The sequence below is a fragment of the Pipra filicauda genome, unplaced genomic scaffold (assembly GCF_003945595.2).
Source record: "Pipra filicauda isolate LSUMZ 115617 unplaced genomic scaffold, ASM394559v2 scaffold14_size4853619_pilon, whole genome shotgun sequence".
Lineage (NCBI taxonomy): Eukaryota > Metazoa > Chordata > Aves > Passeriformes > Pipridae > Pipra > Pipra filicauda.
The window spans coordinates 1,004,077-1,024,119 of NW_024103985.1; the positions used below are offsets into that span (position 1 = coordinate 1,004,077).

The 20,043-nt window shown below is 41.6% G+C and overlaps 1 protein-coding gene and 1 long non-coding RNA gene across 5 annotated transcripts in view; one reads left to right on the forward strand and one right to left on the reverse strand.

Moving 5' to 3' along the window:
* Positions 1-20,043, forward strand: part of TMEM132B (transmembrane protein 132B) — a 230,023-nt gene that overhangs the window by 189,099 nt on the left and 20,881 nt on the right. For all 3 annotated transcript variants that reach the window (XM_027733115.2, XM_027733116.2, XM_039378878.1), the window contains exon 5: positions 3,035-3,178. In XM_027733115.2, coding sequence (XP_027588916.1) covers positions 3,035-3,178 — 144 coding nt within the window. The remainder of the gene's footprint in view (positions 1-3,034; positions 3,179-20,043) is intronic.
* LOC113994259 lies at positions 1,547-3,185 on the reverse strand. 2 transcript variants are annotated; one of them, XR_005562645.1, is made up of 3 exons: positions 2,943-3,185; positions 2,719-2,803; positions 1,547-1,593 (listed from the first exon to the last, which is right to left on the reverse strand). It is a non-coding gene; the product is annotated as an uncharacterized LOC113994259 (long non-coding RNA). The 2 variants fall into 2 exon arrangements; XR_003542987.2 differs by lacking the exon at positions 1,547-1,593 and adding an exon at positions 1,884-1,970 and having other exon boundaries at positions 2,943-3,183.

Sequence of the window (20,043 nt, forward strand, 5' to 3'; positions counted from 1 at the left end):
AACACGCACATTATTATTATTCATGGATAGAGCCTGTGATATGAGTGTGTAGCTTCCACCCAGCCTGCTGAGTTGAAGGTTTTGGTCAAGATCTGGCAGCTGAAACCTTCAACGATAGAAATGGGGAAGGATTCCCAGTTTTCCACCTGGGACCTTGAAGTGTCCACAATTGGAGGTTTGTGCTGGTGGTTCCTGGTTGTAGTTCCTGATGTTTCACTTATGCTGTGCCAACATGGGAGGACATACCTGTGTAAATCCCCACCCTGCATTTGAGATGCTGTTAGTAATGACCAGTACAGGTATCTAAAGTTCAGTAACTTTTTTTCCTGCAGTAAACCCTACTATGGAAATACAGACCAAGCCTAACAGAATTTAGATGAAATGCTTTACTTGTTGAAGATGCACTAAAAAGTCTGTTTATAAATCTAATGGACAGTCAATTAGTTCATATTTCTTCCTCAGAGGAAATATATTTTTTCAGTCTCTAAATAGCTGGCTCTTTAAAAGGTCTTTACAGCCTATTATATTTGTGTAACACTCACTCCAGGCATCAGGCATCTGAAATATTGATTTCTATAGTGGAATTACTTGCAGTGAAGTGCAGTTTTTGCGAGGCAGCACCAGCTAATTAGCACGGTGGGTTCCTGTACACACTGGGAAACGGAGAAGGTTCAGGACAGTTCTTGTGCTTTTACTCGTCTCATGCTCATCTTCACAGGGAGTTATGAAAGGAATGCAAATGTCTTTATAAACTTTGCATTATCCTTCAGCACATCAAAGTCAGACTTTAGCTTTGGTAGCTAAACAGCACTTAGGGTTCAAAGGAGGCAGAGGTTTTTTATCCTTTGTCACATGCTGGTCAACATGTGGGTGACGGAGCAAACAGCACAAAAACCAAAGAAGTTGGTTCAGGCCTGTTGAGAACCTGGTTCCAAGTCCACTGAAGTCCAGTGACTTGGTAGGGCTTTGGACCAGACTGTAATTGCATACAAGTGCTGCCTGCCTGACCTGGAGGAGTTGCTGTGCTAACAGAGTGTGTTTGGAAGTGGCATTAGTCACGTGTTCATTGTTTGTGACCTTGACCAAAATAGTGTTTCCTCAGATGCCCTGAAGAAGACTGTCTGTTGTTGGAGAATGGCTTAGAAATAACACAGTGGCAAACTGGTCCTTGGGACTCTTTTGACACAGGACCACCAGGTCTTCATCAAATATCTGGCATATGTTTATACTGGATTGATGGCTTAGGATATATGGAATATTTGCAGGTGGTTTGGTGAAATGTAACTATCTCTTCTCTGACATGCTTGTGGATGAATTACCCTCAGTTTCTCTTTGTCTGTCTTATACAACTTTTTTCCACCTGAGGTGCATCTACGTGTTTTCTTTCACCTGGCAATGCATTTTCTTCTTAGCCCTTTTCAGATCTGTCTTTGCAAAGGTTTTACAGTCGTTCTTTCACACTTCCACTTCTGTCACATACTTCTCTCTTTCGCAGTGTCCCTCTCTCATGGATGGCAGCTGGTTATAAATGAGCCCATTCAGCATAAACAAAAACTAGACAGTCATTTACTGCTTGAAACATCTGGTTTGTGCCTGGCAGAGAACAGAACAAAGAGGGTATATTTATTTCATGAGGTATTATTCAGAAAAGCATCTTTTTTTCAGGATGACTCTTAAATCACATTGAAGTCTAAGTGTCGAGTTGAGCACGTCCTCTTAGTGCTGTTCTGATCAGAAATGGACTCGAGTGTGTGCTTCAATGCTTTTCTGGAACATGGCTGCCATAAACCTCTGGTAGACTCTATTAGTTAGCTGGCACTAGTGTTATTAGTACTTCAGCTCATTTAATTCAGGGCGCTTTTTGTAGAAGTTTCTGAATATTGATTAATAATACATCTTAGTTGCAAGTATTTATTGGTCTTCTCCAGCTGTCCTTAGCTTGTGGTCAATGCCCATTATTCTCCATCAATCTAGCAGCAGAGCAAATGATAGTGAATATATCTCCCTGTGCAAGCTGCCATCAAATTTTTCACTAAAATCCATTTCTTCTTCCACCAATTCTAATAATGGAATTTAAAGTTAGATTAGTTTGAAGCAACTTTTTCCCCCCCCCCCCTCAACTGGCAAGCAATTAGTTTTATGGAAGTTGAAAAATGAAAAGTGGATTGATTCAAAGCAGTATTTCCTATTGCAGGATTTTCGAGACGGCCGGAATGAATCTCTGTGAAATCCCAGATCATTCCTTGCCCAGCATGAGTGTCAAGTTTTGGGCTGGCAGTAAGCACTGCTTATGCAGAGACAAGCTGCTCCCCTCCAGTCTGCATACCTGCTTACACAAGGCAGGGACCTCTGAAGCAACTCATTTGGAGTAATTAATCAAACTGCAGCCATACTGAGACACAGAGGAAGGCTGTGTTAATGGAGTCATTAGAGTGCCAGCACTGTGGATTCATCAGGACTAGAGATAAATGTGGTAAAACATCTCTAGGTGGGATTTTGATGGGGAAAGATTAAAAAAACCCCTGTGTATGGAGGCAGAGTTTTTCTCCTCATGTATTTTATGTTTCGAAAAGGGATATTGGTCAACTCACAACACTGTCAGCTGGAACAGTGAGGAAGAAATGCTGTTATTGTAATGCTTGATTATCACCTCCCAAATTGCTGGTATGATTTGGGGCAAAGGGGTGGGAGGAGTCGCTGACATCCTGGAGATCCTACCCGAGTAGTGCTGTGGTTCTCCTGAGCTGCAGACAGGCCTTTGTGCCTCATTGCATCACAGATTTCATTGCCACTGCAGCCAAACCTGTAAATGAGCTCAAAAAGAAGAAATCCATGTTCGTCAAAACCAAAACTTGACTGTCCACATGCAACTTTTGGCTTAGAAAGTTGCTAAACTGTTGACTGCAGGGAGATCGAAGGGCGTGTGCAAGGGAGGGTCCCACCTCTGAGCCTGTCCCTATCAGAGGCAGGGTTGGTTCATTCTCGTGGTTTTGTGCTTCTCTAACACCCATCCTCCCTTTGTCTGTGCATGCAGGACACAGAGGTCCTTAACACGGCCATTCTGACGGGCAGAATGGTGTCAGTTCCAGTCAAGGTCGTTGCCGTGCAGGAGGACGGGTCCGTGGTGGACGTTTCAGACTCCATCGAGTGCAAATCAGCTGATGAAGATGTCATAAAGGTAAGGCACCATCTGAGGTGGAGGATGGAGTTCTCACCCTTTTCTCCTCCACTACCACCATACTGGGACCTGGCCCACATTTGGGATTTCCATCAAGCAGCTGTTTTACAGGGATGGCTGTTTCTGTGGTGGATGGTGGTACCTGCTGTGCACTGGGGAGGGTCTCCAGAGGTCATGCAGGGTTAGCACATTTCAACAGACTGATGCAGAGTTGTTTGAGCTGGTCTGTTCCATGTGCAAGAAAGGGCCAGGGATACTAAAAGAGCTGTCCTAGTCTTTCTTTGCTGGCCAGTCAGTGCTGATGAGAAATAGTGTGTAGCTGATATATTGCATTTAGGAAAGATCAACTCTTTCCAAAGGGGTCTTTGTTCTTGCGTGGATTTGCTGCATCCATTATTTCCCAGCAATGATGTAGTATTTTGTAACAGCATACAGGGTGATTTCCTCCATGCTTCTGGCTGTATCACCTGTTTCCAGTCAGGAGTTTCTTATAATTAAAGATACCGAACGGTGCCAAAATCTGGAGAAGCATGACAGAGAATAGAAAATAACAACCACATTGCAAAAGTTCTTAAAACAAGAGCTGGGAGCTTTTAAACAATGTTGTGGTTTGTTTGTTTCTTTGGGTTTTTGTAAATGTTATTTTCAACTGGCTCTGCCTCCCTGACATTGAGATGAAAATAGCATTAATGGACTTTATCATGACACTGACTGCCTGACTTCTGACACCATTGCATGGCTTTCAGCTTTTAGCTCATTATTATTTCTAGGCATAAAAGAGGTACTTTTGAATATCTTTAATAGGTTAACTTGTTTTATTATGTGGTATGGGAATGTTCTTGTTTTAAATGAACTTAAGAATTGACTACAGTGAGTTCTGTATGGGATGAGGGGTTTTTTTTGGTATTATTTATGGGTTCTATATTTTTCCTTCTATATCAGATAGGGAAAGAAAAAATCCCATTTTCTTTTTCTGGAAACCAAATTTCTTTGAAGATCCTTACCAGAGGAACATGGATGAATATCTTTCTTTATGACTAACATAATTAGTTGTCAAATAAACAAACTGTCTTGATAAATGTTGTTATTCTTTTTTTTGCTGGGTGGCACATAGCTATTATCTGACTAGTGGCTATTATTTATCAGTTAATAAATATGAACAGTGACTTGTTCATATTATAAACTCAAGCAACAAGTTATATATCATCAAGATATTACTGGGACTATCTTTTCTTTGCACTTCAGAAAAACAGATCCAGATCTAAAAGATGGTGTATGGCGACTTTTGTTTCTATTGATTGAGTTTGTAGTATTTCTAGGACTTGCTCTAGTTAGAGAATACCTCTCTGGGCTGAACCAGATAGGAAAAGGTCAGGAAAAATACTCCCATTCCTCTTTGATTAGTAGAATTAGTATCTGCAGATTGTGGAGAGATGCTGCATTTCAGAGCTCTGCCTCTTTAAAGCCCATTTTGGTCAATCAGCAGTTGTCCTAATGGGTATCCTGTCAAGGCTGGACATAAAATTGTTCTGGTTCCCAAATTTAACAAGTCCACTACAGCTGGCAACTAAATAAGTCTTGACATGACCTCTGTGAGCAGAGACAAGATTTCCAGTTGCAGTTGTGGATTTATGCACTTCAATACAGCAAAACTCTTGCCCTTTGACCATCTTTCCTTTTCTCTTTTTCAAAACTTTGTCCATCTCGGTGGAATTAGATCTGCTCCAAAGCACCCCCTCAGGCTGGTGAGTGTCCTCCCATTCCTGGATAGAGCAGACCAAAACACAGGCCAAGATTCTGCACGGGTTTCATAAGATTTGCACAATAAATTTGCCAGGTTTTTTTGGTAGCGACTAAGTTGGTATAAATCAGGTCTTTATTTGACTGCTTTGTGAAATTATTTGGGCATCAAACCCCCCTGGCAGTGGAGAATGTCTCTGGGACCCTTTCCCAGACGTGGTACCTGTCTCTCTGATATTTTGACTCAATGAACAAAAACAAGAGGTCTGATTGTGGTCTTCATTGACTAGATATTGCCTCATCCTGGTGATATAAAATGGGAGTAATGTTATTTTTCTGAAAATTGCAGCATACTTTTAGTGAATTTCAGTCACAAATTACTGAGAGGTGCTCTCAGACTGAATGCTGTTCAGGCATAATTTTTTAACTGCAAATATATGTATTGGTTGCAAGATTGAATCCATAACAATTAATTAGCTGAGTTAAAATTTAGTACAGGGTTTATGTGCCTATATTTTTTCAGAAAAATGCATATTCCCTTTACAAGCCCCTTTGGTAAAGTCAATATTGACTTTGCTTCTGAATTGGTGCTGCCTTTTCTATATAGGTTGTACTGCTAAACCCTCTAATCAGAGTTGTCAGGCATTTTGGATCTAATTACCTAATCTTAAGCTTCTTTCCACTGTTAATTCTGCTTTTATTGTTTCTTTGTAATTGGAGAGATATTCATATTCTTTTGGGCAGAATAGAGTGTTGCATTCTTAACCTTTTATTCCTGTTTAATAGCTAATGATTTAATAGACAATTAATGAGACAATTCTTTGATCACTGCTCTAACATCATTATTTTCAATTAAGACAAAATGAATTGAAGCTAGTTTAAATAAAAACAGACTTTGGCCCAGGCTCTTAGGAATTTATACAACACGTGCTTCTCCTTAGCAGCTACCTTGGCACCACATTGATACTGCTCAGAGATGGTCAAATAGATATGTGAGGTACAAGTGATTTATTTGTAGGCAAGAGATGTGAATCATTCCTATTCTAAGCCATATATTCCCTCAGCCTAACAGTTTAATGGCTTCCCAACAAGACAATATTTCAGTCCGGTTTTTTCAAGGCCCACTAATTAGTGCTAAATATAATAAAACACACCTAGTTCCTTTTTGACCTTGCATTTTCCAGCCTTAGCATGGTGTGATCCTGAAAGGAATCTCACGGGTGAATTTGCTTAAGTTCATCTACAATCCCTGGTCCCTACAACTGCTGATCCCTGCAGCTGGACATAGGTCATAATGCTGACCAACCATTCCACTGGAACCAGCTTCTCTCTAAAATATTTTGATGGAAACATCACTGTAAGTTGATGAAACTCTTGTGCTTATTCCATTATTGAAATTTAATGGTGTTGGCATTTGAGGGAAAAGATTGCCTTTATGATTAAGGCACTGAAATGCTTCTCAGCATTAATTTCCATATCTCTTGCTGATTTGCTGTGTGACTATGGGTAAATCACTCATTCCCCTTGGAGTCTCACTTCCTTATCCACTAACAAGGCAGAGAAATACATCCTTTTCCCAGCTTTAACCTGCATTATACTGCTTCTGAAGCTTCTGTTGACTCCGAATGGACAAAAACCTTATCCCCACTAAGAATCTCATTAACTTCAGTGGTCTTCTGTCACAAACTCACTGGAAAGACTTCTCTCCCAGTGTTCTGCTTTTTCTGCAAACCATAAACAAATAAATTGGGTTGCAAAGCTGAAAAGAAAGAAGTGGTGGAAACTTGACTGAAGTCGACTACCAAAGGTTTATTACAGAAGGAATTATAACCTGAGAGGTTCTGGCACAGTCTTTAGTTAGAAGCTCCAAGCAAGATTGATGCACTCCTTTTTCCTCCCCGTAAAAGTGCCTTTAAAAGCCTGAACTGTAGTAATTTCACATGAAGGAAAATTCTGAAAACTGTGTAGTTCCATGGTAGTTGTAAACATCACCATCAACATCAAGTGAAGAAGTTCTAATGAGGACAACTTTTTAGTCCAAATGTTTATCTCAGTAGTGTTCAAATGAAAGTGAGACAGCTGTCCAATTAATTCATTCTTAGATTAGTCATATTTTCATGTCCTTTGCAAGTCACTCAGAAAGTGACTGATCATTCCAATTAATCTCTGCAGTCATTCAAACGGCTTCCATGGAGTTACACTGCGGACTAATTTAGCCTAATTTTTTTTTGGTAGCAGAAAGGGCCCTCAGTTGAACAGAAGGGAAGTCACAGGGCCCCGTCCTGCCCATTTCTGCCCACACATGAAGTGCAACAGAAACAGGCTCACTGTGCCCAGGCAGAGCCAAACACTGAGAGCCACAGTGTTCAATAATATCCCATGAACTCCATCTGTGCTAGAATGCACTTGTTACCTTGCTAGAGGAAAGCTCTTCAGTGAATTATTTTTCACCTTTTCATAATTTCCTGTCTAATTATAATGAAAGTAAAATTCAGACCATTCCTGCCCCCTACTTTTCTAACACAAACCTTATCTTGAACTCTATAATTCATGGTAAAACAAGAGAAGACCTAATTTTCCTGGCAGTAGCCAGCCAGGCTTTATCTAAATGTGCAGTAAAAACAGTTTAACAAAGGCAGGAAAGGTAATAGCTGAAATAGATTGAATCTGCAGAGGGCTCTTCCCTCTTCCAGACAAAAAGCAGATGAGCACTGAGGACCTCATTCAACAGCCCTGGGCACAGTGATCTCCAACCCCAGCACAATAACTGCTACAAGGAACCATGGGGAAAACACAAATAGGGAAATGGATGGATAATGCACTTCTCCAGTTTAGATGATACTGGATTTTTGGGAACAATTCCTTGCTGCAGACTCACAGCACACTCTTAGGACAATTTACGGAAAGAAGTGCCTGCCTGGAGTTGTTAAAAACAACTATTTATGCAGCAGCTCTGAAAACAAAGCTAGAGCTTGTAATTTGCAAGTTCTGCAGCTGCTTTGCCATTAAAGTATGTGATCAAGAATGTAATGGACTTGTACATAAAGTAGAGCTAATCTTTGTTCTCCATCTATCATATTTTTGAGTACCTATCACTGTATTACCTAAGAGCTTTATTTTGTGGTCACTCACACAGAAATGAGCTCCCACCAGGAGTCCAAACTCTTTCTGGAAGCAGTGCAAATCCTCTCTACTTGTTCATATGATGGATTTACTTTGGTGCCACTTGGTTTGTTGCACAATTAATTTTGAACTAGACCTTATTTTTTAAGTGATTTTTTTCTTCAGTGCTGGTGAATGGTTCAAGGTTGACAGCCCTGGAGGCTTCACCTCTCTCCATCTTGCCCCAGAGCAGGGGACAGGTTTGGGCTGTGGCAGCAGCTGTGCAGATAGAAAGCTTTTGAAGTGCAAGTGTTTAATTTGGTGAGTCCATCTCCCTGTTCATGCTGTCCTTTTAATCTCACCTGATTAGTGCCAGTGAGTCAGTGTCATCAGCTCCATGAAATCAGCAGTTAACAACCACAAGTCACTGTCAGCTTCATCCCCATCTGTCTTTGGGAGCTGGGAGGTAACAGGCTCTGTGCAGTCTATTACAAAGCCCTTGAAATAATGACTCCCCTGATGCCTGGCAGAGGCAAGAGGTTTGTGGCAGGGAAGCATTCCTCTGAATGGAAGGAGTACTTAGGAGGTAAGGAGCTTGCTTAGGACTGAAAAGTTCTGGTTTACTTCTCTGCCTTACTCCAGACCTCCTCCAAGAAGCTGCTGTCTCTGCCTCAGTAGTGATGACAGGGATACTTCTGTCCCAGTAGGATTTATTGGCAAGAAACAGTTCTCTTGCCTTAACATCTTGTCTTTTGTATCTGTAGACAGATAAGCCTAAGTTAGAGCAATAATGAGTTATCACTGAGCTGCTTGCAATCCATTAAACTTATAAATTAGAGTTTCTTACAATTTCTAGTTATTTTGTCCAAAAAACCCACTCTCTCTGTCCCCCTACAAAGTTCATCTTTATGAGTCATAAGAGGTGAGCAGGAGAGTACATCAGATCCCTCTACAATATGTCAAGTGTTGAATCAAGGATTTTGCTTTTTGTTGACGTATCAGAGGTTCTGACATACAGGTCACCAGATTCTGCTAATTAGTTTTCTAGCTTGACAAAGTATGATCAGAACAAAGTACCATAGCCACTTACTGCATATTAAAGATTTATCTTGAAAAGCACTCTAGTTACTCAGCAACAGGTTGAAATCTATATTGTTTTAGGATGGTGCCAAGCTGAAACTTTGGGTCTAGAATCATATTTGCACACAAACCAGCTCCGTGTGTAGCAATAATGATGCCAACGAGGCAGTCTCACAAAATCACATATTGGAGAATTAATATTCTGTATACAGTACACATTGTACACAGTTTATAGCAAAATATATGTGTGTGCCTTCCTGAAGCTATTTTTAAACGCATACGGTCTTCAAAGCCAGCTTGAGAAAACAGTGTTTTGTCTGGGAGAAGGATCCGTTAAGAACAGACCACGGCGACATGTGCAATTACACAGATTTCGGCAGAGATGCTTATGGTGTCTTCCAAGGCACCAGCTGCTACTTCAGAGGAAGAAAACAATTCTATGGCTTAGCATTTGGCTGCTCTGAGAGCAGAAATGCAAAGGGCATCGATCCCAGTCCTGGGAAACAATCATTAGCTGAACCACAGTATTGCTCAGGATAAACTCTGAATATTTTATACTAAGAAATGCACAGAGTAAACAACTCAGTCCAGGCTCAACAAAAGCAAATGCAGCAATAAGTAGCTGTTGTTGAGAGAAAATGACAAACTTCTGGAGGCTTTTTCTCCAAATTTTGTAGGAAATAAACTCTGCTTTATAAACTTTAATGCAGCTGGCCATTTAAATATTCTAATTGTGGCTGCATGAACCTCATGGATTCGGAGGCTTTTATACCTCTTGAACTATCATTCTGGCTAGGCAAATTAATTCAGGTTCCCATTGTCATCAAAACTCCTGGGGGCAAAATGTGTTCTCAGCTAAAGTCATGAGAGTGTGTGACAGGCACTGGAGTGATGGAGGTGTTACAGAGGGCAAAATTTGCTCCATGTGAAAGTTAAAACAGCCATTAACTGTCAGCTAAAGGATGAGAGAAAAGTCTTTACCTGCCACCCTCATCCCTGATGTTGGTGGCTGAGAGAGGTGGGAGTGGGCAGCACATGCTGCATTCTGGATGGCAGAGCATCACATTTTAACCCAGCAATAATGGTTTGGGCACCAAAAATGTATGTTAAAATGTACATACAGCACTAAATATTTCAAGCCACAGGTGGCTTTAGTTCCAGAGAACTTTGTTGGAGGCAGCTGGGCAGCGATGGGCACACGTGGCAACCAAAGCTTTGTGTTCCCCTCGCTCCGTGGGACACAGTTGGATTTTTAATGCAGCTTGAGTGTGTGTTTTTTGTGGTCTAACTTATCCACACCTGTGTTTTAGTAATGTGTTCTGAGATGCATTCCCTTGAGATACATAATTGGAGTCGAAGATGGAGATGATGAGGCTGACATGCCATCATCATTTTGAAGCACAGTTAATTTATTTGACAGAAGCACCTACTGTTGACAGTAACCAGCTCTCTTTATCCTCTGTGGGAGAAGGCAGGGTTTTTCTTGCTATGTTTTTAATTATTAATGTTTTTGCATTCTCATTATATGGAATAGGAAATCAGAATAAAAACTAGTTTGGTGTTCTTCACAGGAACAGAAACAAGAGGAGAAATGACATGTAGTTTGGCAGATCTCTACCTTTGTACTTCAGGATTGGGGTGTATCTGGGATTTTGAGGGGAATGGGGAAAATCCAGCCTTAAAGAATTGTAGCTAAATGCTGGATTATTGAATCAGACAGCTCATTAAATAAGGATGAAAGAACAAAGTGAAGTTATAAATGGATTTCTTTTTCCATTTGCATGAAGTATGGAAGAATCACACTGGGATGTGTTTTTTTTCTTCTTCCGATTCATTATGCACTCTAGTGAGAGGGTGCACTTCAGTGGGAACAGCTTCAGTGGGAACAGTGATTTCAGGGTTAAATAAATGGCTGGATTTAGCATTTTGTTTTGTGTTGTCAGTTCTTAAGGTCTGATTTATACTAATGTCACTGTGCCATGACATTCACTCCCACATCAAAGGCTTCCTTGAATTGCTGGAGTTGTTTTTGTGAGTAGAGTCAGGCTATTGAAACATGGTCCAGGTACATATTTAAAAATATAAAAATGCCAAACAGGGATTAAAACTTTAAAGTTTGCATTTGTTCAACAGGAAGTGAAAACTAATTCCATCACCTCCACATTTTACTACTCCTCAGTGGGGCGGATTTGGAATTGTGTCAAAGTCAGGCAGACTATGCTATAGAGAGGTGTATGTGTCCCTGTGTATAAAGCTTATGTGATACTCATGACAGACATTGGAATGCTCACTCCTGTTCTGTTTCTGCTCCCATAATAATTCTGCCCCATTTACTGGGTGAGAGTGAAGACTACTCGTGTCAGAAGCATTGCAGGGTATGGCCTCCCAACAATGTAAAATACATTTTAGCAGCATTCTATCAGCAGATAATGAACCCTACAGCTCCTTCGGGGGGAATTTTAGCCTGTTCCTGCTCGGGAGCACTGGTGATGTCCTGCAGGCTGAGCAGCACAGTCCTGCCCTGGGCTGGAGGATCAAACCTCCCTCAAACATGAGCCTGGATCCAAAATCTGTGAGCCAGAGGAAAGGATGTATTGTAATAAGGAGAGGAATAAGGAGCAGAGAGGCATGAAGTCTTGCAAGGGTCAGGAAGAGGCTGTAAAATGGTTGCATGCCTCACTGAAAAAGATTTGGGCGTTTATTTGAGTTGTGTGCATTGACTATTTGTGGAGTGCTGGCAGTGTACTCAACCCTGCACAGGAGCGGTGTGGACACAGGGCCCACCCTGCAGCTCTCACAGCTGAGCAAGAGTTACACAGGGCTCGCTACAATATAGACATTGTGGGAGGTAATCCTTTACTGAGTTACTTGTGCAAACATCCAGTGCAGCCCAGCAGGGCGGAGGGGAACTGCATCACCCGGGGAGCCGAGATGGAGATTGCCCGGCAGGACTGCCAGCGAGGGGAGTCCTTTGTTTGAGAGGCATTGTCTGAAAAGAGAAGTTCCTAGCAGGAAATGCTATCTCCTATTTATATACTTTATTTATTTGCTCTTTTCCAATTGCTGCTTCTGAGATTGCTGTTTGGATTTAATTTGCAGTCCCTCTCCAGTGGCTCTCAGCTTTTCTTCTGAAAACATAAGAGAAAATCCTTAAGACACACAGTTCTTCCTCAGATCTCTTACATTCAAAATTATCCACTGCAGAGCAAAATTAATGTATGCCCTTCCTTATTGTTTTCCTTCTTAATTCATTTCTTTCCATAAAGGCTCAGCAAGCACCAATTTTCCAAGTGAGTTTTTAATCGCTTGAGCTCAGCATGATTACTGTCTTCCAATCTAGTTGCCATTTGATGCAATCAGTATTTCAGAATACAATCATTTCAGTTTTTTTTCCCCCAAAACTGAGTGTTATATGGCCATCTGATAACACTTGGCTGCAAAGAAACATAAAATACTTATAGTTCTGTGTGAAAATATAACGTGTGATTGCGAGGTCCTCCCCAGCCAAGTGCATGAAGGTGATGTGAAACACTTTTGTAAGATGGGACACAAAGAAATTTATTATTCCAATGCTAAGAGCACAGGCTGGAGAGGCGGTGAGAGAAGGAAGGGGAAGATGGGAACGTAGCGTGCTGAAGTATTTCTTACTGCTGGAATGTTTGCTTTGAAAGGGCCTTTCAAGAGTACACGTTGCCAGGGGAGATCTTTCTCTCCACATCTTTTATTGCCACCCCACAAATAAAAGATTTCAATACACCCATACTGGAAATCTGCAGACTTAAATAGTCCCTGCCACACAGGAGCTGGAGACTTTTAGATTTCCCCAACCTGCAGTGAGTTTAGCATGAGAGATTATCAGTGTAAAATGAGAAAATCCTTCCTTGGAGTAAATGCTTCATTGCTGTGTTTTTAAGCACATTTTGTGTGCTATAAATGCCAAGCAAACATTTTCAAAATTACTGAGTGAAGAACTCGGGAGCTGAGTACAAAAAACGAGGGCAAAGTAACACTGAAGCAAATAAAGGGTAGAAGGGAAACAGCAGCTGCAGATATGGGGCTGCATTCTTAGAGCAAACTGCCAGAGTTGTGTCTCCTCCACACCTCCTTGCAACCCATCCTGCAGCACCCCCACAGTTAACCTGCTCCTGCAGAGCACTAGGGATGGCTTTTTGTCTCTTTATGAGAGGTAACAGTGGGAGGAAACCACAGGGGTGCAGCTGGATCCTAAATAATTGCACTTAACCATGGTGAGATGGGGAAGATCCAGTCAGCACTGTTACAGAGGAGAGCTGAGATACTGGGAGGCTTCTCTTTTGTGCTGTTTATTGAATAAAGCAAATGCCCATGGTGTATGGATGTTTCCCAGCATTTGCTGTGGATACCATGCCACTAGAACTATTTAAGTTACAGCTTGTTTGTTTTTTATGATGTTGTTGGTGAGTGTGGTTTTCTAAATTCTAGTAGACAGCCATTTGCTAAGATCTTCTGTTCTTACAAACTTGACAATGTGGCTCGTTTAATCACCTTATGTTGTTATTGATATTTTCATATTGTGTAACTCATTTTGCTGAGGAAAAATATATTACTGCCAACTTCGATCTCCTTAGTTCTTGTAAAAAGATGGCTCCAGCTTTGGCCCATTGGAAGAATACACAGATGGTTTTGTACAGGAGCGTCACTCCTTGGGAAGGTTGATGACCTTGTCTGAGTCCGTGGGTCAGGGTGAGAAAAGATGCTGTTTAGTGAGGCTGCTGCTGCCTGTCTTTTGAATTATTTTTCTGTCTGTCACAGGGAGTTCAGCAAGCTCAGGGAAAAGCCTGAGGTACCTGAAAATGAAGGTGATTCTAAATAAAGAAGGCTAGGATGAGACTGACAGGCAAGAATAGAACTAAGGGAAAAAACATAAGGTATCCTGAAAAGCAGAAATCTGGCTGGAGCAGCTCATCCCTTCCCAATTCCCTAACTCAGTGCAGGATGTTGGTGCAATCTTTCCTAAACCCTTGGCTGTGGCTACAGCCACTGTGTGTGTGCTGCTCTCCAGGCAGGCAGAGGAGATGCTCATGAGTGCAATCTGTCATAACTGGGGTGGCCTTTTTACCTCATGAGAAGTGAACCCTTTGTGCCAAACCTTTTCCATGGCTTCTGAAGTCTCTGGAAGTGCCACTGACAAGCGGGCGAGGTGCAACAGCGAAGTACAAGTGTGTTTTCTAGACAGCAGCCTGTTAAGCAGCACAGGAAGCCAGGAGTGAGTTTTTGGTTATTTTAGTTTGAATAAAATATTTGCTGCATAATCCCCTTGAAGCTGAGTGCATAGCTAGAGATGAAGTGGACTGTGGATTGGCAGAGCAGAACACATCTGCATGAGAATGGCCCTTAATGTTGAATCAATAAGTGCAGATGCCCTGCACTGAACATGAGTTCCCTGAGAACTGGTGACCTTCACCAGCTGCAGGGGCTGTCGTGTTGGGCAACAAGGAAGGCAGCAAAGTGGTAAAAACCAAACATCTCACTACCACAAAGAAGGGTGCTCTCTCAAGTTAAATCAATAGGGCTGCATCTATGACCTGCATAAAACATGAGACTTAATAGAGTTCTTTCAGTGAACAGAAGCTGATAGCTTTGGTAGCTACAAACTGACTTCAGAGACACCTGCTGGAGGGGATGTCATGCTATAAAGATGAGATTATTGGCAGGCAGAAATTATTGCCTTAAAACTCATGAGCTTTTCCCTCCTTGAAAGTCTGGAGGTATTTACAGTTAAGAACTCTGTCAGTGGTGAGAACCCTTGTCTCCTTTTTCTTGTTATCCTTTAGCAAACAGAAAATAAAGTGGACATATGGTGCTCCCTGGTACCTGCCACACTGACCAAAGTGATTTTGATGGAAAGACTCTTTTGGCTTTGTCAAAGATTGGTGCATGCGCAGGAATGTGTTTCATGGGGATGTGGGGATCCCCCTCTCTTAACCCCCTTTTGAAAGTCTTTCTGTGTGGAGAATAGAACAGATAGGGGAAGACATATAGCTAGAAACTGTAAGAGCTTAGAGGGATGAAAATGAAAGAAGAGCTGAAAAGGAGAAGCAGAAAGAAACACATGAAAGGGAAGAATATGAAATCTATCACAGAATAAGGTGAATGGACAGAAAAAAATCAATGGTTATTGGCAGCAAGCGTGGTTAAAATCCCAAACAAAAGTTCACTAAACCATCCTCTGCCACAGAAGTGGGAGATCAAGGAAAGAAACTATTTGAAGATTTCAGGATGAACTAGGAAATGGAGCTGCAGAGGAGGAGATGACAGCTGTCCTATCACAGCCTCCAAAGTGCACCTGCAGCACAAATATCGTAAAAAAAAAATCCATGTGATGTCAGCCAAGAAACCAGTATTAAGAAAACTCCAAGATCAGTGGAGAAGAGAAGAAACATGAGTTTCTTAAAGAAAATAAAGGCAAAATCTACTCAGCCTTCAGTGCTGATTGCACAGAGAGTATGAAACCACAATGCAGCACCTGCTACCCTGTGGCAGGGATGCCTGGGATGCAGTTGGAGTTGCACAGGACTTGTGTTCTGTTTGGGCAGAAATGTGATGGTCACAGCATTGGTTTATATTGTCTCTGTATGATTTGTATGAATGAGGGAGGGAGTGTCTCCAGAGAACAACAGTACAAAAGAAGAATCATGCGTCAATTAAAAAATGAAACCTGTGCTTCACATTAACTTGGTTTTCGTAGCTATGGCAAGCTAGGAGAAGAAAGTAAGAGAAGAACCTAAGATTTCATGGGAAAGTGCTTTCTGTATCTGTGCATGGAACACTTCACACGTAGATTGCACCTCGGTTGTTCTCTGATCATGTCCCTCTGAGTAAGCTCGCTTGGGACTGACAATGTGACTAAATATATTATAGTTCATATTATATAGAATTCATATAAAATCTCTGATAACTTTAAGTATTTTGGAACGCAGCCATGGTGAAGAATTCATCTAGGGCTAATGGACTTGGGCCTGCAGTACATGTAAAATTGTAATACATTTTTACCAAAACCCAGGCTAACTAATGTACAGCTCAATCAGGTACATATGCAGGTGCTGTCAACCTGCTTCATATTCTGGTTGCCTGGCTACTTTATTTTCATTTTGTTTTCCCTGGCTCTTCTTCTAGTGATTTTTTACATAGGCTTTTCCTATCCCTATTTTTTTCAGGGATTTTTAACGAAGTGACATTTTTAATGACACCATTTCCTTTTCAGACACAATCTGGAAGTACTTTCTTTTTCCCACTATCTACACCTCCATGCACTCACTAGCTCTGTGTGTGTAACAGCAGTATTAAACCCAACAAATTTACTGCCTAGGGGGCAGTTTGCCCAGCATTCAAGTGGTGTGTCACCACGGCATCATTTGACCCTCTGAATGGGGAGTAGCAGCATCTCTCTCCTGCAGACAGACACCAGGATATGCTCTGGGGAAGCTGCCAGGCCCCTTCCATACTGTATCAATGGCATAGCTTTAAACAAATCTGTATTTCCTGAGGCCCTTACCAGAGGCTTTTAGGGTGATTAGGCAGATGTGGCATCATTAAAGGAGTAATGATCCAGACAAGCAACCTGTCCTGGTTTGCTCATCCTTTGTTACAGTGCTGGTTGAATTACTTCCTGTTAAGGCCATAATACACCTGTAGGCTTTGTGGTTAGGAGAGAGAACTCATAACTTCTAGGAAAAGATCCAGATTCGTATGTTTTCTGATTCCAGGTATATGTTTTTATTTTGTACATAGCTTTTACATATACTTCTCTTGTGATGAGGTGAACCGGTCTAATTTTAAGAGAAGATAGGAACCTTTTTCCACTGCTCCCAGGTTTTTATGTTTTCTCACTCTGGCATGTTTTTCTGTATCTACACAGCCCAAAGGGAAGATGTCAAAAAACAAACTCAAAGAGAAAAATCCCAAATTACAACAGAAGACTTATGGCAGCACTCTGCAGTTTGTCACTTATCTTTCATGCATGAGTTGGAACGGTTGTTTTTGTCCAGATTTGATGGGGAAATGGAGGAACTTTACAGATCTATCTTGGCATTCAGACAGAGTTCATACAAGTCCATGCACTGGGGCTGTAGATGGGAGAAGGACTGATGGATAGGAAGAACAACTCCTTTGTAGCTGGATTTTAACAGAGTCTTATTTGGTGAGAAAGAAGCCCAGTCCACCCATGTCGTATGGATTTTGAAGCAAAGATGATGCACAGTGAAGGAGTCAGGTAGCTCTGCACTGATTTTTCTGGTAATTCAATCTCTGCCTTTAAGTGAAAGCCAATAGCAAAGTATTGATTTTCATAGGTCATGGTTTCTGAAGAGCTCTGTGAAAAAAGGTAAATCTTGTGTCATCCAAAATGTAGGCACTTTGACATTTGTTCTCACTGTGACTCGCAGGTTCTAAAAAGTTCTCCTCAAAAGGGAAAGCTCTGTGGTCTGTTACGTGTTTTGCAGACCCTTGTAGCCCTTGGGTCTGCAGCCCCCAGCAGAACCTTTCTGCTGTGATGTCTGGGAGCTCTGGACATGCCAACCCAATGCTTCCTAGTGCAGGGCCACCTGCACACGAGCCACACACGACCTCCTGAGCCACACACGTTGTGTCCTCAGGGCTCCTCTTCTGTTTGAGAGCTTTGATGGGCTGTGTCCTTGGTAAAAGGATTATGACAGTTAATACTCTTTGTAAAATACATGGAGATGACTAGCAGAGAACCTCTAGAGAAGCATAAACACCGTTCCATGACTTGGGGCAGGCATGTGTCACATGGAGCTGAATTGATGAATTTGGATAGCAGTGTGTAGGGAAAGATGTAATCTTGGCAATGCCATTTCCTTAACACTGTCCTTTGCCCACGGTGGAAGACACTTAAAGGTCAAAAGCTCCAGCATGTTAATGAAAGAGGAAATAAAGGTGGGAGGGGTTAACAGATGTCAGTGTCCTCTTACTCCTACTGGCCCTTTAGGTGGAGAACACATTGGTGCATGTCAATGAGAAAACATTTCCATCTTCAGTGCAGTGTATTCACTGCTAGCAATGCAGTAGCCAAACATTTGTGTTACAATTGCACCAGGCATTTGTAAGTATGTACATATAATTACATATATAATTATAAATATATGTAATTATAAATAATTATTTGACATTATTAAAATATTCTGCTTCTCAGAGGCCAGGATGTGCTTCCTTCACCCTTGTTGGAGTTTGGATTTACTGACACAATAAAAGTCAAAGAAAAGACAGCAATAGAGCTGAGGTCACCCTGAGCGTCACCCTGAGCATTGTCCCCAAATGGGGCTGTTCTTGTAGGATTTGTTATGTTCCACTCGCTGCTCCTTCCTTTATCAGAGGGAAAATTCCCTCCTCTACTGCTCCAGGTGGAGAACACAGAGGCAGCTGATCAGATCAGATTTTCATTCTTGTCATTCTGGAGCTCACTGTAACCCCCCTGTGACACAGAACCAGTGCAGATGTGGTCCCTGTGGGAGTGACACAAGGGGTCTTTGCCCCAGGGCACCATCTGGCTCGGTTGCCTCTGATCCCACAGAGGTTGTTCCCTTCACCCTTAAGCTTCCCTTGTTTTCACCTTGGATTTCTCCTCCCCTGGTCTGGCAAGAAACCACAGCTCAGAGTAGGAAGACCTCTAGGTGTAGAGCGTCAGAGACAGTGGGTTATAGAGTCCAGTGGGAAGCTCCCAGACCCTTTACTGAATAGGGAGCTCTCTCCTAATGCTGATCATCTGTGCCACTGTATATTAGATCAATAAAACAGTCCAGTATAGTCCAGTCTTGTGAGACCAGAGAAGGAAAGTAATTTTTTAGGTAAAGCCTCTTGACATCTTCCCCAAATAATTTTACTGAAGCACTTGGCTGAATGGATGCAGTTTGAGGGCTGCTTTTGTTGGCTGTGTTGGCTGTCTGAATGTCCCTTTTTTCCTTTTTTTTTTACTAATTAATGAATTATTTGTTGCTCAGAGACTAAAAACTAACTGGGAAGACTTATGAATGTTGATGTCTAGGCATAGGACCAGAGTTTTCTTTAAAAAATGGAAGTGTATTACTGTGCATTTAAGAGCTCTTTTTGGATTTTTTTCTGTTTTTCTATTGATCTTTCAGGATAAGGATGGTGTATCCTTGTATTATTGGGACAAGATTAAAGGCTAGATTAGTGTGGCAAATATTCATGACTTAAGACATTACTCTTAATACTGTTAAGCTCACAAGCTTTATTGCTTGTCTGTCTAGTCTTTTTCTGGGCTTTACAGTGCTGTTGTAGTTGCCATATATTCACATTGCATTCACAGGGAAGGGGGGCAGCTGTCCCTCAGGGGGAGAAGCAGCACACAGGGCTCCTTTCCTCTGTGGAGTAGCCCAGGAGCAGCACAAGGACTTCACGGGCACTGGCCCCATTGTGAGCATCCTCCTCTTTGCTCCACAGCATTTCTGTGCAGCTGGGGAGGGCTGAGTTACCAGTGTCCTACACGGGTTCTGTACACACTTAGTGTCCTGGGGCTTTTTGCACACTGTGTTGTAGCAAATATAAAATATTTGTGGAGATGAGGAAATGTGGAGTTGATTTGCATTCTCCAGGAAGGCTGAGAAATCAACAGGAGCAGAAGAGCATTTTTTATATATATATATATATATATATAACTATAGCTTCAGCAGTTACAACTGGTCTGCTGGGTTTTTCAAGTACCCAGTCTTTAGAAACTTCTATTTCCCCTGTTAAAATTTCATTGGAAAAAATGGAAGGATACGGAATACATGAAATTGGATGAATATGCATGTAATTGTTCCTTTTTCTTTAATTTCATGGCGCCTTAGATCTTAAATTTCAGTCACAGGGATTAGAGCCATGAATCATGAACACTAAGTTTACTTAGTACATAGCAAATTACTTTTAAAGCCCATTATTTTACA